Genomic DNA, 16,785 nt, shown 5'->3' on the forward strand with positions numbered 1-16,785 from the left:
GCAAACTCTGGTTCTCTGTGCTGCATTATGACCAGTTGCCTCTGTGGTCAACAGTTCCCATTATTTCACTGAAGACTGTCAGTAAAAGACACTTTCCATAGTTCCCAGTGCTAGCTAAGACCTGCTAAATTTTGTAGTAAATGTACTCTCGAATACTCTACAATATAATAGCTGATTCTGGGGCTGATTCTTTTTAAAAATTTCTTTCTCTCTTGTTGCATGATAAAGAATTGTGTTTTTAAAACACATAGTTTGTCTAGATCATGGGATAAGTTTGTCTATGGAATTAAGAGAAAATTTTTGAGTAAAATCTGGGAAGTGGTGGGGAAATATTTAGGATCTTTAAGTGAAAACAGTTAATGGATTTTTTTTTTAAATGACAGATTTTGAAGGAAGATATGGGAATGAAGCGTCAAATGCTAGATCAGTTAAGTGAGGTTGGTCAGGATGTAGCACAGCTCCTTGGGAATAACAGGGCTTCAAAGAAAATTGACAGTGATCTGGAGGAACTAACTCAGAGGTGGGACAGCTTAGTTCAGAAGCTTGAGGACTTCTCTAATCAGGTAAGCAAACAATATTAAATTCTTTCAATCCTTGATGTGTCCTTTGGCACCAGCTTTGGTAAAGGAAAGTTCATGCAATTACTTATGCCTAAATTAATCCATAATGTAATTCTGTGGACTTCCCTTGGTCTGTCAGAGCACAAATGTGTTACTCTTTTGGACACAGCTGTGTGAGGCCCAATTTCTTCCACTCGGGTTGGGGGGGGAAGGGGGCAGGGCTGGCTCCAGGCACCAGCGTAGGAAGCAGGTGCTTGGGGCTGCCAATTCAAAGGGGCGGCACGTTCAGGTCTTTGGAGGGAATCCGGTGGCGGGTTCCTCATTTCCTTTCTTCCTCTTTGAGCTGCCGTCAAAGAGGAAGAGAGGGAGGACCTGCTGCCGAAGAAGCCGTGCGATTGAGCTGCCGCCGAAGTGCCATCACTTATCTTTTTTGCTGCTTGGGGTGGCAGAGAAGCTGGAGCCTGCCCTGGAAGGGGGCCTCATTAATATCTTTATCTTTTACTGGTGGACAAAATAATTTATTTTATATTGTTTGGAATTTTATTGATTGTTGTTGTAAGGGTGCTGAGATTGGTCTAAATTCAACCTTAGTATGATTCCATGTACTTATTTATTCTGACTTATACAGTATCACCAATTTAGCCAATGTGATTTTTCTCAATATGGTACAGATTTACCATGATATATTGAAATTGTAGACATAAATATTCATATTGGCATGCAAGAATAAGAACAAAGCTTGCGTGTTTACACCATATCTTGCTATTTAGGGCTCTAGTTAGTATTTCTTACTTGCACAAAACTCCCATTCAGTAAGGAGTGCTGAGTAAGCTAGGCCACATTTCTGAAAAAGACTTAATCATGTGCTTGACTTTGGCTGTCTAGAGCACTCCCATGAGTCCAGTTCAAAGTCCTGTAAAGTCAGTAGACTCCCATTGATGGTAATGGGCCTTCGGATTGCGTGTCAATTTTTGCATAGTTGGAGTCTAGTTGTGATGAACTGGCAGCATAAGCATTTATAAAGTTTTGTGTTATACTTCAAAAAAAACCAACTCCTTCAACTGTCTCCCCTTCCCTCCCCTGAGTGGTTGGTTTTTACTGGTGAATGAAAATCTGTCATTGGCTTTGTTGGTTATATTTACTCAATCTGCTACAAACTTTCAGTCAATTTGAGAGTTTTGATGCTTAGTTTCCCCATCTGGAAGAATTAGGATAATGTTACTTACTTCTATCTACGGATGAGAAGGGCTAAATGTGTGAGGAGTTGTTTTTATTGTTAAATGGGATTGAATGACATGTAAATGTAATTGATTGAAAAAAAGCACAGATCATTTGTCCCGTAAAGAATAAACTCTTTGCTAAATCATTTTGTGTAGGTAACACAGGCTGTGGGAAATATAGGAGTGTCCCAAGCGTCACAGAAGACAGATACAGAAATGATTTCTGTAAAGGAGCAGCTAATGGTAAAACAATACAGACAGGAACTACCACCACCTCCACCACCAAAGAAAAGGCAGATACCCGTGGATATTGCTGCAAAAAAAAGGCAAGAATACATTATTGGTATTTGTTACTCACTAGATAATATTTTAAACTTATTTTCCTTAGTCATTATATATGAAATTGTCTCAATGCAAGTAAGAAATATTTATAACCTCTAGTGCTCGGTGAAATTTTTCAGCCAAAACTTTTTTTTAAACAAAAAATGCAAGTTTGGGTTGACCAAAACATTTTGCATACTTGTAGAATTGTTTGTTTTTGATTCAGAATGACTTAATTTTGAAATTCACTTTACATTTTTTTAAGAAGTAGTTAAAAAATCTTGAGATTTTAAAAAACATCTTTTTCCCCCCCAACTTCTTGATTTGCCAAAAATTGTGTGTCAGGTTGACTCAACTATTGTTTTTTGATTCTTCCGCTCCTCTCCCTCCCCGAACGGCCAGTGATTAACAGATTTTTTTATTTTCACATATTGTCTCCTAATTGGCACATAACTGGGGGCCCCAATTATGCTTGGTTGGTCCTCTCCTCTGACAGTGACGTGGTCTGCATTGCGTTTCTATTTGTGCAAAGGTTACACAAAATATTCTGGAAATTGGTGTGCAACAAATAATCATGAATTTTTCCACAAGTCAAAAAGTGAAGGAGAGGCTGAGGGAACTGGGGTTATTTAGTCTGCAGAAGAGAAGAGTGGGGGGGATTTGATAGCAGCTTTCAACTACCTGAAGTGGGGTTCCAAAGAGGATGTTAGGAAACACTATTTCACTAGGAGGGTGGTGAAGCACTGGAATGGGTTACCTAAGGAGGTGGTAGAATCTATATTCTTCAAGGTTTTTAAGGCCCGGCTTGAAAAAGCCCTGGCTGGGATCATTTAGTTGGTGTTGGTCCTGCTTTGAGCAGGGTATTGGACTAGATGACTTCCTGAAATCTCTTCTACTCCTAATATTCTTTGATTCTATGTATCTCCATATTATTATTATTATTATTATTAAGAAGGCATTTTCTCATAGACCTGAGATCTGTTTGTAGCTCTGTGACTGCTGCACCATGTGTTTTTTGTCATTCACTATCTGGTTTTCAGAGCTACAGAACACCTGCAGATCCCATTAACTTCAAATGAAGTTCTGGGTGCTCAAGACTGCTGAAAAATGTGGTGCTCAGCCCCTCTGTGCCTCAGTTTCCCCATTGAAAAATGGAGAGAATTTCCTTTGTAAAGCACTTTTAGATCTTTAAGTGAAAAGCACCATCCAAATGCCAAGTAATATTTATTTTATTTAGTAATATATAACATATTAATTTATTATTTACTTCTAATTGTGTTAAAATACATTGTTGCAACTATCTGGACAGAAAAACTGGTGGTCAGCCCCCAGCCTTCCTATATATTTAATGTATTGAGGTCTCATTGCTACGAACTCACCATACCTTTTTTTTTTAAAAGCAAAAGGTACTATAGTGTCCTTTATAAAATATTGTAACTAAAACTAAATTACTATGGTCAAGATAAATGAACAGAGTAAATGCTGTACATGCATATGTCTTACCCTTGCCATTTTCCATTTACTCTCCATTTTGAAAAATTCAGGAATTTATTTCACCAGTGGTTTGGCTTCTGTACTTCATTAATATTAGAGGCCTGAGCCAAGAGCAGGGCTTTACTGTGCTAGGTGCTGTTCATTCACATAATGAGAAATAGCTGTATCTTTTAGAGCTTAAAATATCCCCATTTTAAAGATGGAGAACTAAAGCACATAGAGAGAAAGGAACTTGCATGAAGTCACCTGACAAGTCTGTAGCACAGTGTCTGATTGAACCCAGAGCACCTTAGTCCCAGTCTGATGCCATAACCATAATATCATCATTCTCTGTTTACAGTTCTTGAATTAGAGGTTCATGATGCTGTATAAACTTTTTTTTTTGCTTTTTAAGAAAGTGATTGATCCTGCCTCATTTTACCATTTCCCTTTACTAGTGTTAAAGCTGTATCAGAGAATGAAGTCGGAAAAAACAGGTTAAACTTTCAGTTGTTTTTTTTGCCACTTCCCTATAATACAAGTTTGAGCCAATAAGTGAACAATGGCAGGAAACCTGCAAATTCTCCCATGAACAGTTTGACTGACTTAACAGTAACTTGCTCAAATACATTTGTTAGTCTCTAAGGTGCCACAAGTACTCCTAAAAAAACAGGAGTACTTGTGGTACCTTAAAGACTAACAAATTTATTTTAGCATGAGCTTTCGTGAGCTGCAGCTCACTTCTTCGGATGCATAGAATGGAACACACAGACAGGAGATATTTATACATACAGAGAACATGAAAAGGTGGAAGTATGCATACCAACAGGAAGAGTCTAATCAATTGAGATGAGCTATCGTCAGCAGGAGGAAAAAAACCAAACTTTTTGAAGTGATAATTAAGATGGCCCGTAGAAGGTGTGAGGAGAACTTAACATAGGGAAATAGATTCAACACTAATTGAATCTATTTCCCTATGTTAAGTTCTCCTCACACCTTCTACGGGCCATCTTAATTATCACTTCAAAAAGTTTGTTTTTTTTCCTCCTGCTGACGATAGCTCATCTCAATTGATTAGACTCTTCCTGTTGGTATGCATACTTCCACCTTTTCATGTTCTCTGTATGTATAAATATCTCCTGTCTGTGTGTTCCATTCTATGCATCCGAAGAAGTGAGCTGTAGCTCACGGAAGCTCATGCTAAAATAAATTTGTTAGTCTTTAAGGTGCCACAAGTACTCCTGTTCTTTTTGCTGGAATTAGTTTCTCACTGGGTTAATTACAGGCTGTTGTTCTGCATTAGGGTTTGTCTGTGTGGGAAAGTAATAACTGTGACTTTAAACCAATATAGTTAGACTGGTATAGTGCTCATACATAGCCTTATAAGAGTGTTTGTTTTATTTTATTTTTTCTTGTTTAATTTGTCACTTTGGAAATGGTATAAACTAAAAAAGCCACTCTCACGGTGAGCTATTCTGGTATAAATATGTTGGTTTAAATTCACACCTTAGCTGATACTGGCTTAGCTTTCCTGTGTAGACCAGCCCTTAGTGTAGCTGAAGAGACTGATTATAAGCAGAGCTGCCCGGGGGGGGACAAGTGGGGCAATTTGCCCCAGGCCTCGGGTCCCGCAGGGGCCCCCGCGAGCCCTGGCCTGGCGACAGTCCGGGTCTTCGGCGGCATTTTGGCGGCGGGGGGCCCTTCAGTTGCTCCAGGTCTTCGGTGGCGGGGGGGCCCTTCACTGCTGCCGAAGACACAGAGCGACTGAAGGGTCCCCGCCGCCGAAATGCTGCCGAAGACCCGGACCACTGCCGGGTGAGTACAAGCGCCGCAGCTCCCCCGCTTTGCCCCAGGCCCCCTGAATCCTCTGAGTGGCTCTGATTATAAGCTATTTCTCAATCAGCTGATCATTTCTAATGCCTTTGCTAGCTGCTCTGAGTTATTGTTATGTAATTCTTTAGCAGCAGGTTCTTCATTTAAGCTAATTTTACACATTTTTGCAGAGTTTGGAACAAAAATATAGTCCTTAGTTGTCTGTCATTCATATTTTTAATTTTGTTTTTTTAGGGAAACCTTATGCTTACAGCCTTGTAAGATGCATCCTATAGGACCGTATGTTAATAGAAACAGTAATCGTGTTGTAAGGTATCTGTAAAATGAGAAAGCAAAAGGTACCATTGCATCAAAGTTCATGCAAGGGAAATTGATGATAATGAAATGGTTTTCACTGTGGCAGTTTGATGAAGAGTCTGTAAGCAGTGAGATTTGTTGCTACTCGCTTCTGGTAGGGCAGTAATGTGAAAATACATGAATGCATGTGTGCCGCCTTGCTTTCTCAGTATTGATGGAGGAACGTGCGGAACTTAATAAAAGACACAATAACTGAATGGGAAGAAAAAAATGATGAAAAATGTTATCATCTGACCTTTTAAATCAGGTTTGATGCTGAAAATGCTGAGCTGTTGAACTGGATTTTGAAATCAAAAGCTGCCATTCAGGCCATAGAGATCAAAGAATACAAGAAGATGAGAGAGACTGCAAACATGAAAGAAAAGTTGAAGGTAAACTAAGAAGATGGAAGGATGTTTCAGTGAATAGTTTGTCAGTTTTCGCTTGCTATCAGCTAGAGGTACAGTCTGATCTGAGAGCTTTCTGTGGATTAAGTCCCATTGGTAAATGGCTCTGGAATGCTGGACAAACGTTGAACTCTCTGATTGGCTGTGGGTCATGCGTACTGATTTACTGGGAGGAGTTTTTTTTTCTTTTTTCTTGCTAATTTCCGCCTTCAGTGTAGTAATAGGAAGTGCATTTCTTGAGGATTATTGTGTTTTCTAGTGAGCTACTTATTTTAGCCTCATGGTTGACAACTGGAGAGGGGGACTGATTTGAAAACACTTAAGTAACCTTGGGAAAGTATAGAGCTGTGGGCAGTCTCTACACACAATCCCCTGGAGGCATATATTGACCCTTGGCCCACCCGGTCCCTCAGAAGAGCCTGAAGTGTTTTATTGCTAAAGTAATTGGAATCTTACTACTTAGAATCTTAGCATAGGTCAGAGTCCCTGTAATTATACCCTTTATACAATACTGTTGCTATAAAACTGTCACCAACCTGTGAGACCGTGTAGAATTTACAAGACCCTGTGGGAGCTATGCCTACTCTGTCTTGGATTCATGCCACTGGAGGAGTGAATCCTTGTGATTTTTTTTTTTTAATAAGCATTGTCTTTGCAAAAGCTTACTGGAATATTAGCAGCACTTGAATCTGCTTGTGGAATCTTAATATACATATTTAAGTCTCCAGAAGGAGGCTCACTTCTGAGTAGGCTCCAGTGCAAAAAGATGACATTGAGGCTATATGGAAGGATGTTGTAGCTGCTATTATTATTATTAATCATTATTTATAAAGCTCCATAAATGTGCAAGGCTCTTCACAAAACAGAGTCCCTGCCCAGAAGAGTTTACAGTCTGATCCCAATTCTGTAATTTACAACACACAGACAGCATGCTCCTCTGTGGAGCCCCATTTAAGTAAGTAAGTGTTCCAGGGAAGTATAGCAGTTCACCTGTCTGTCAATTGCAGGCTTGGAGCCTCTGTTAGGACAAGAGTAGAAGAGGGTGACATATATGGAGAAGAGTTAATGGAGAAAAGGATGAGTGTGCAAACAATAAGTTTATGAGGTCACTGGCATGTATCAAGGGGGCTTATAGTTAAAAAAAATAAATTTAACTTTAGACTGTGGCTTGTATATCTCCTTGAAGAGATGCATTTTGAGGGGGAACTGGAAGGAGGGGTAGATGCATGGCAGAAGAGGGAGTAGCCAGGGGCTTCCTGGCATGTGTGTGATTTAAAAAAAAATAAAAAAAGTGAAATGTGGGTAAAGGATGTGAAGGGTTATTCAGCTGAGCTGCTTGACCTGAGCAAAATAGACATGTTGAGGAATGAAAAGGAGAGAAGAGCTAAGAAGGAAGATGGAGCCACTCCAGTTTCAAAATGACAGACCTATATTTACTAATAAGTTAAAGAAGCCAATCTGAACCAATAATTTCCTCCAGGCCCCCAATTTAAAAAGGAAGGAAGAAGGGAAATGATTTTGACAGTTTTGATTAAGAAATTCAATTCAAGGTTGGGCTGTTAGTATTCAGGGCTCTCCACAGGGCTGGCACAGGTTATCTGAGGAACCATCTCCCTCTACACAGTCACACTGGAGCAATACACCCATTAGTACAGAGGACAGGTTTCTAGGCCTCCAGCCCACGGTTACATTCTGGGAGTGAAGTCTGCATCAAAATGACTGTGACTCTCTGCCTTCGCACCACATTTGAAAGCTCGTTAATTTGACTCAGATTTCCCTCATTACTCAATTATTTAAAAAAAAAAGCTTTTTTGGGGAAATGGTAGGAGGGAAAAGAAGCTTCAGTTATTTGAAAGAATTAACACTTCCAGTTCTCATGATGAGTGTAGTATGAAGGGGGAAAAAAATATGCCTGGAGCCCTGATCTTGCAAGCATCAGAGCATTCCCAAAACAACAAATTAAAAACATATAGGCAGGGCAAGCTGGAGAAGCTTGCATCTGCAATATGTGCTTTCTAGGCAAATTGGAAACTTCAGATTTCACAGGATTCGATGCATTTTTTAACAGAATTACATACACCTGCAGGGCCAGCTCTGCAGCTCGCAATGTAAATTACTGCAGTTAGCTCTACTCAGTGGATAACGCTGTCCACTTACTGTTAATTTGGGGACCAATCCTACTCCTGTGAATTTATGAAAGTTTGCCAGTGACATTTAGGAGACCAAAATGAGGCTCTTTAAGGCACACACAATGAACTGGAAAGAACATGGGAGTCAAGCATTCAAGAATAAAAGGCCAGGAAATTTTACCTATTGTCTGAATTTGACTTGGAGTAAACATAATAAACATGGATCAAACAAAAAACCAAGAGTGCTACAATAACACTAGGAATAAAATTGCAGTGTTTTATCAACTTCTTGCAACCGGCACTGGGAGAAAATGCTTGTGTTGGCTTTAAATGCAGGGAACAAAATATTCTATGGGGAGCCAGTACAGAGATTGTAGTGTGGTGTGCTCTTGCTGGCCCATGTTGCTGAGTAAGTGGGATGTTACCTTCACCTCATTGTTTTCTTCTGAGATTTCCAATGAAGGTGGTTATTTTTACTGTATTTTTTAATACAAATTTAACTGAAAAGTCACTTTCCCATGGGGTGCTGAATGACTGCCGAATAGTTAGTCACATGCAGCATGTTTCAGGTTTGAATTGGAATTTATATATGAAAGGTTCCACATTTCATCATCACTGGCCAACCAGACTGTTTTGGTCACCTTTCATTTTTGGTATCATGATACTATGATTAAGCTTTTTTGTGACCAGTAAGTATTACTGTGTAATACAGTTTGGCATTAGTTTCTGAAGTGAACGTAACTAACAAACACTCAAAGATGTGTTGCTGTTTGCAACTGGAATCTCCTGCAACAAATCCTGAATTACCTGGGGAGTGGTAGAGAAGTATGTATTATGTGCTGTACTGAAAAAGTTTCTATGTCAATTCAAATGCCCATCTTTGAAACAATGTTCTTTGTTGGGATTTGATTCGCAGGCCCTAGAAAATGAAATGGCTGAGAAAAGCCAGAGGTTAGATGATCTGAGCCAAAGTGGACAGAATCTGTTGGATCAAATGGGAAAAGGTAAGAGATCTTTAAAGTTCTTTCATTTTGTTTTGGTGGAGGCAAGTGATTTAAGCATTTGACGGAGTGGAAGCAGAGACATTTATTGAAGGTACTTTTTCCAGATTAAGCCTTTCTTCAACTCTTATCTTCTAGAGAGAGCTGAATGGGTCTTAATTGGTGTTTATGAACACAATGCATGTGAATGTTAACCAAACTTATGAAAGATCAGCTCTGAAAACATTTCTCTAAAGTAGCATGTGTCCATTCACTTCCTCTTAGGGCTTCTGTTTTATTTCCATTCATCTGAAGATGTTGAAAAAGGCAACGTTAAAATTATGTATTGTTCTTTTGGAATCTTACACAAAGAATTTGTCTTCAAGACTTTTATATGTTATTGGCCTGCTGTTTTAGAGCAAAGTTTGGATTGGACAAATATCAGTGTATCTATCTCTGAATATTTGTCTGCTTTATGCATGTTTGTGATTCTGTGTAAAAATTCTTTTCAATGTGTTTTGGTAATACAGTCACTACCCATGGTACAAAGGCAAAAAAGATGATCATAGCTTGAGCCATAATCTGAGTGAATGATTGTTAAAACCCCAACTTCTGAAAACTTACAATTAACATCAGTGAAAACTGAATCTTTTAGCCAGGCCAAAGGATTGCTAGATAATAATTCCAATAAATACAATGAAATGCTGTCAGTAAAGCATGTCTCATTCTCCTGTAAAGCAGCTCTTCACATACTCTGGAGACAGAATGTTTGTTGCTCTGAGGTCTAGTCCACAATTGCACCCTGGTACCATAGTTACGATTAGCAGAGTCCTCAGCTAGTCAAAGGGGTGGTGTCTGTGTATGCCACATGTGCATTACATGCCCAAGGATTGGCTGTGCTCACAGGATGATTCTGTCTTGTCTCTGAACACTCATGGAGGACATCATTTTGTAGAACCAGGTGGCATCCTCCACACCATGTGACCTCACACACAAGAGGTCATGCCACATGTTCTACAAAATGAGATCCTTCGCACATACAAGGTCATGACCTCACATACACGTGTAGAGTTGCATTCCTTACTAAAAGTGTCATGGTGCGTGCACTCCGCTGGTGTTGACCATTTTTTCTGACAGACTTAGTAAAACTTCTGCCAGGCTACCCAACAGTTGGGCTTTTCCCACTCAGCCTCATTTGCTAGGAGTCTCTAGCCAGATGATTCTTTTCCTGCTAGGGGTGAAATCTCTAATTTTGTCAGTGACCTGGTGTCACGTTCTGGGGTGCAGTCCAGACCAGTGAGGGGTTGTCATTGTCTGTCCCTGTACCTTCGGTGTCTCTCAATGCTTTGCTGTTGTCACTCCCGACCTGGGCTGTTCACAACCAGCCTGCCAGCATGCAGATTGCACCCTGAGTGTCTGTGTGCTAGACAGCCCTGATTCAGCAGCACTGACCCCAGCAGCCGGTCCATGTTCCTACTCTAGATTCCACTAGCCATGGTTGCTACTTGCAGGGTGACTCCAACACACTCCCAGTCCCAGATTTTCCCAAAACCATGTATTCTGCCATGTCCAACCCTCTCCTGGGTAGTTCAGAGAAATATGGTTAATTTAAAGACACACAAACACATCACAGCTTATTAATTGGGGTGAATACACCTTTTTATTTAAACACAATACTGAGTTGGTTTATGGTAAAGTGAAATAAATTTTTAAACAAAATTAGGATTAATAGAGACAAGGTGGGTGGGGCAATATCTTTTATTGGATCAACTTCTGATAGAGAGACAAGCTTTGAAACCACACAGAGCTCTTCTTCAGGTCTAAGAAAGATACTCCGAGCATCACGGCTAAATGCAAGACGGAATAGATTGTTTAGCATAAGTAGTTAGCACACGTTCTAAGGGACCATTCAAGGTTGAGTAGCTCATTAATGTCTCTGCAGTCACAGGACAAAAAGAGGGGTCCATGATTTTTAGTATCTAGCAGAGCTATGAATTTAAGCTGCCAGGCTCATCTTTTGAAAGTGTTGTGTAGGTTTCTTTGAGGATGAGGATTGATAGGTCAGAAATAGGTTGATCACTTTATGAAGAGTGTTCATCCGCAGGTGATAAGGGTGTTTTTTGTCTTTTATCATTTTCCCTGTGTGAGTTCATTCAAGAGCATAGGGCTTGTCTGGTTTCATCCACATAGTTGTTGGGGCATTTAGTGCACTGACCACATCTTGATAGGCATGCATAGGATCTGTGGATCTTGAAAAGTGTTATGGGGAGTTTTGATCTTTGTGGTGGTGAAGATATGTCTTCAAATTTTGCATCTGGTGCCACTTTGTTAGTGTGTCCTGGTCTGTGGGGAGCTTGCTTCTGATGAGGAGTTTGGAGAGGCAAAGGGTGGTGTTTGAAGGCCAGAAGTGGAATTCAGGAAAGATTTTCTTCGGGATGGGGTCCTTATTGAGTATGGGTTGTTGTTGTTTGATACCCCATATTGGTTCAAGTGTGGGGTGGCAGGTGATAACTAGGGGTGTGCGGTTGGATGGTTCTTCCAGGGTATTTGGGTGGCTTGTTCCATGATTTGACATACTTCCCTGGTGGATTGTCCTTGTTGGGAGAAAGCGGCTTTAAGTGTGTTAAGGTGTGTATCCCGGACTTTAAGTGAGTTTAAAATATAAGGAATGAAGATAGTTATAAGGAAAACAAAATAAAATATGCTTCTAAAAGTCTAAATCTTAATCTAGCAAGGTACAGGCTTTGTTCAAGATGGTTTCTCTTGCCAGCCATTCTTCTTCCCAGCCACGGCTGACTTTCCCTCAGTAAGGACCTTCCACAAAAGTACAAGGTGCTAGCTTCCCTTGTCGTCTTAGGTGAAAGATCCTTGCCTAAGAAGGTTACTCACCTATGTTTGGTTCCAGAGATTTCAACCACCACTTGGTTGAAGGACATCCTCTCAGCTTGCAAGAATTCTGGCCTCTTGTGTTGTCTAGTGATGGATGACAAAGACAGCTTCTGTCCTTACTTATATGTTCCAAAATTCAATGATTTGGGGCAGGTCTATACTTAAAATGCTGCATTTGCACAACTGCAGTGCTTAAGTGAAGATGCTAGTATGCCAATGGGAGAGCTTCTCCCTGTCGGTGTAGTTAATCTACCTACCTGAGAGTCGATAATTATGTTGATGGGAAAAGCTCTCCTGTTGGCATAGGGGGTTATCTCAGTATAACCCATGTTGAGGGTGTGAAAAATCCACATCTCTGAGCAATGTAATTATACCGATAGGTCTGTAAATTAGATGTGGCCTTTGTTTCAAGAGGCAGAGTGACTTCATGCTCTTCTTCCCTTCCTGTGGGCTTCCCATCCCCAGTATAATTTCTGTGTAATGGAGCTTCCATTGTTTGATTCCACCATGCTTAATTTACATAGGAGACTGGTAGGTAGCTGTGACATCCTCTCCTGTCTCAGCAGACAGTACAGCCTAATATAAATGAGTATCTGTAATTCCTTATATAGTGTTAATACATAATCTTACAATGATGTTAGTCACCAGTGTGTCATTAGCTTTCAGAAAAGACCTTACTTTATACACTTTTATAATACAGTAATATTATATACAATCAATTGATTCAGTTGAGTTTAGTCTTCAAATGATACCTCACAAGACACATTTTGTACAAAGATTATTACAATAGTGTATAGTGTGAGAATACAAGGATGTTTAATGTCGCACCTGGATTTCTGTTACAATGGGTCATAATCTCTCTCAAACTGATGAGCCAACTAATTCAGTGTAAAGTGAGACAGTAAAAACTTATGCTGCTTTTGTAATTGTTTCTAGGTTTCAAACCTCTTTTGGGGAGGAATCTATTCTTCTCTAAATTATGAAAGTCTTTGGCCTTAACAAGAACTACATATTGATTATAATGCAAAACATGTTTCAAAATTTGGCTAGTGCCACTTAACAATAGGATATTGTAGAAGTATTGCTTAACTTTTCTGTCAAGGGGAAAATATATAATGTCAAGCTAGACAAAATATGTAGATTTCTCTCTTAAAATTTTTGACTTCTTCATCCAGTGAATATACTTCATAAGGCCTCATTCAAATACACCTTGTATAAAGAATTGGCAACTTGAAATGGAAATAGCAACACAAACATGCAACTGCAAGATAGAGAGTACTTTTAAGAATCTGAATTATTGATTACTTTAGGCTGTAATTAAGAGTGCCTCAATCATTAGAATATTAAATATTACAGCTTTGCTAATTAAAGTTACAAATTCTTCATATACCTGAATATCCAGATAGCTTATTAATAATGGTGCTGCAGGGATGAAGGTTATGAATCTGGAAAGTATCTATAAGATCATGTATTAGTTATGTTGCCACAAGCCACAGTTTCTACTACAAATTGTGGTGTTACCAGCACTGAAAGTAATTGCAAGTTTCAAGGCAGTGTGATGAAGACAAGCATATATAGAACTTTTTAGTGTAGACAAAATCCCCAATAACTTACTCACCACAAGGGGAAAAAAAAATACAAACACAGTGAGAAAAGTGTGTGGGTGAAGTCCGTTCATGTTACAATGTTATATCTTCAAGGCATGTATTGTACTGGTTATTCAAATTTATTCAGTCTCTTTTGTAAGAAAGTGTGTGTGAGCTAGTAGAGAAAGAAAAATTCTTCATGCAGTCTCTGGGCTGGCAATGTTGTGTTTTGCAGCTGCTATTCATATTAATATCTAGTGGTTGATCACATCTGTCTGCAATGTAACATTTGGTATTGTTCTTCCTCTTTCCCAGCCTGACATCCACCCTTTAGACAAATTTACTGACCCCAGTATGCAGTTACTGACTGATGCTTGGTAGTTTGCTAGAGTTACTGTCTTTTTCAACAGTAACTCTAGAGCGCTCAGGGAAAACTTCATAAAAAAGCCCATTGTTTAATGAAGTTAATTTTATTTAATGATTTAAGATGTTTAAATGTTGACTTCCAAAATATAATTCAGTATTTAAAATAAAAAATGGGTGACTGCTCATCATTGTAAACTGTGAATTTGTTTGTCAGAGGGAGTGAAAAGAATGAGGAGTACTTATGGCACCTTAGAGATAAACAAATGTATTTGGGCATAAGCTTTCATGGGCTAAAACCCACTTCATCGGATGCATGCAGTGGAAAATACGGTAGGAAGACACACACACACGCACGCACGAAAAAATGGGTGTTGTCATATAAACTCTAACAAGACTAATAAATTAAGGTGGGCTATTATCACCAGGAGAAAAAAAAAACTTGGTAGTGATAATCAGGATGGTCCATTTCAAACAGTTGACAAGGTGGTGTGAGTAACAGTAGGAGAAAAATTAGCATGGGGAAATAGTTTTTACTTTGTTTAATGACCCATCCATTCCCAGTCTTTATTCAAGCCTAATTTAATAGTATCCAATTTGCAGATTAATTCCAGTTCTGCAGTTTCTCATTGGAGTCTGTTTTTGAAGTTTTTTGTTGGAGAATTGCGACTTTTAGGTCTGTAATTGAGTGACTAGGGAGGTTGAAGTGTGGCACTCACAGCTGTGGTTGGCCTGGGTCAACTGATTTGGGTTTGTGGGGCTCAGGCTGCAGGGCTAAAAATTGCTGTGTAGACATTCGGGGTGCAATGGGTTGGATCACAGAACCTCCCTTTGGAGCTGCCACCTGATGTGCCAACACTACTTTTGCCCCTGCTTTCCCTGCCAGTTCGGGACCCCAGCACCCTGTCTTGTTGAGCCAGACACGCCTGTCTGCTCCAACACAGACCCAGGGTCTGAATTACTTGCCCTCAAAGCTGCAGACTTGACTGAAAGCAGCTAACAGAAGCGTTCTTGTCTTTAACACTCAGATGCCCAGCTCCCAGTGGGGCCTAAAACCCAAATATGGTAAATCCCTTTTACCCTGTGTAAGGCTTATACAAGGTAAACTCATAAATTGTTCGCCCTTTATAACACTGATAGAGAGGTATGCACAGCAGTTTGCCCCCTCCCCCCCAGGTATTAATACATAGTCTGGGTTAATGAATAAGTAAAAAGTGATTGTATTAAATACAGAAAGTAGGATTTAAGTGGTTCCAAGTAGTAACACAGAACAAAGTGAATTACCAAGCAAAATAAAACAAAACACACAAGTCTATATCTAATACAGTAAGAAACTGAATACAGATAAGATCTCACCCTCAGCGATGTTTCAATACGTTTCTTTCACAGACTGGACGCCTTCCTAGTCTGGGAACAATCCTTTCCCCTGGTACAGCCCTTGTTCCAGCTCAGGTGGTAGCTAGGGGATTCTTCATGATGGCTCCTCCCTTTATTCTGTTCCACCCATTTATATAATCTTTTGCATAAGGTGGGAATCTTTTGTCCCTCTCTGGGTTCCCACCCCCTTCTCAATGGAAAGACACCAGGTTAAAGATGGATTCCAGTTCAGGTGACGTGATCACATGTCACTGTAAGACCTCATTACTCACTTGCCAGCACACAGGTATAAAAGAAGACTTACAGGTAAAACAGACCCATCTGCAGTCAATTGTCTTGGTTAATAGGAGTCATCAAGATTCCAAACCACCATTAATGGCCCACACTTTGCATAATTACAATAGGCCCTCAGAGTTATATTTCATATTTCTAGTTTCAGATACAAGAGTGGTACATATATACAAATAGGATGATCGCACTCAGATTATAAGCTTTGTAATGATACCTTACAAGAGACCTTTTGCATAAAGCATATTTCAGTTACAGTAGCGTATTTTCATAAAATCATATAGAGTGCAACATGACACGGGGGACCATGCGAGGGTGGAGGATCCTGGAGCTTGGGCTGGAGCCCAAGCCGGAACATGTACACAGTAATTTTTGGATTCCATGAGCCCGAATCAGCTGACTTAGTCCAGTCACGTTTTTTTATCCCTGTGTAGACATACCCTAAGTTTTACTTATAATATAAGCTTGAAATTAAAAGCCAAAATGCTTGTTACCACTATTAGACATAGTTTCAAGGAAGGCTGACTTGGAAGTAAAAAAAAAACAACCAAAAACCTGTGTGATTATAGATGAAACATGTATATGTTTGCATTAGTATATCTGAAAAATGAAATGATTAGATATTTGTAAATCAAGATGTGTTGCAGTTTCTGTAACCACAATGGTTTATTTCCTTCATTGACTCAGAGGGACTTTTTACTGAGGATGTGAAAAATGCCCTGGAGAAGATACTGACAGAGTGGAAAGAGGTGATCATGCACCTGGAGGAACTGGCAAGAAAGATACAATACCAGGATGAAATAAACACATACTTTAGGGAAATGGGTGAACTTGAGAAGATTGTAAATGAGAAGGAGGTGTGGCTAAAAAATGCCACTTCAGCATCACAACAGCCACCTTTAACAACCCTAAAAGAGTCATGTCAGGTAAGGTTGGCAACCTTGTTTACTTTGGTATTAAACTTCTAGAAGAATGGAATACCCCAGATTAGTTTAGCTTGTGTCAACAGTGTAAGGGTAATCA

At 39.6% G+C, this 16,785-nt stretch overlaps 1 protein-coding gene across 2 annotated transcripts in view; it reads left to right on the forward strand.

Annotated features, from left to right (window-relative positions):
* UTRN (utrophin) overlaps window positions 1–16,785 on the forward strand; it is a 577,733-nt gene that overhangs the window by 142,574 nt on the left and 418,374 nt on the right. For both annotated transcript variants that reach the window (XM_045009515.1, XM_045009516.1), the window contains exons 16-20: window positions 384–563; window positions 1,937–2,106; window positions 6,012–6,135; window positions 9,196–9,283; window positions 16,450–16,688. In XM_045009515.1, coding sequence (XP_044865450.1) covers window positions 384–563; window positions 1,937–2,106; window positions 6,012–6,135; window positions 9,196–9,283; window positions 16,450–16,688 — 801 coding nt within the window. The remainder of the gene's footprint in view (window positions 1–383; window positions 564–1,936; window positions 2,107–6,011; window positions 6,136–9,195; window positions 9,284–16,449; window positions 16,689–16,785) is intronic.

Source organism: Mauremys mutica, chromosome 3 (genome assembly GCF_020497125.1).
Source record: "Mauremys mutica isolate MM-2020 ecotype Southern chromosome 3, ASM2049712v1, whole genome shotgun sequence".
Taxonomy (NCBI): domain Eukaryota; kingdom Metazoa; phylum Chordata; order Testudines; family Geoemydidae; genus Mauremys; species Mauremys mutica.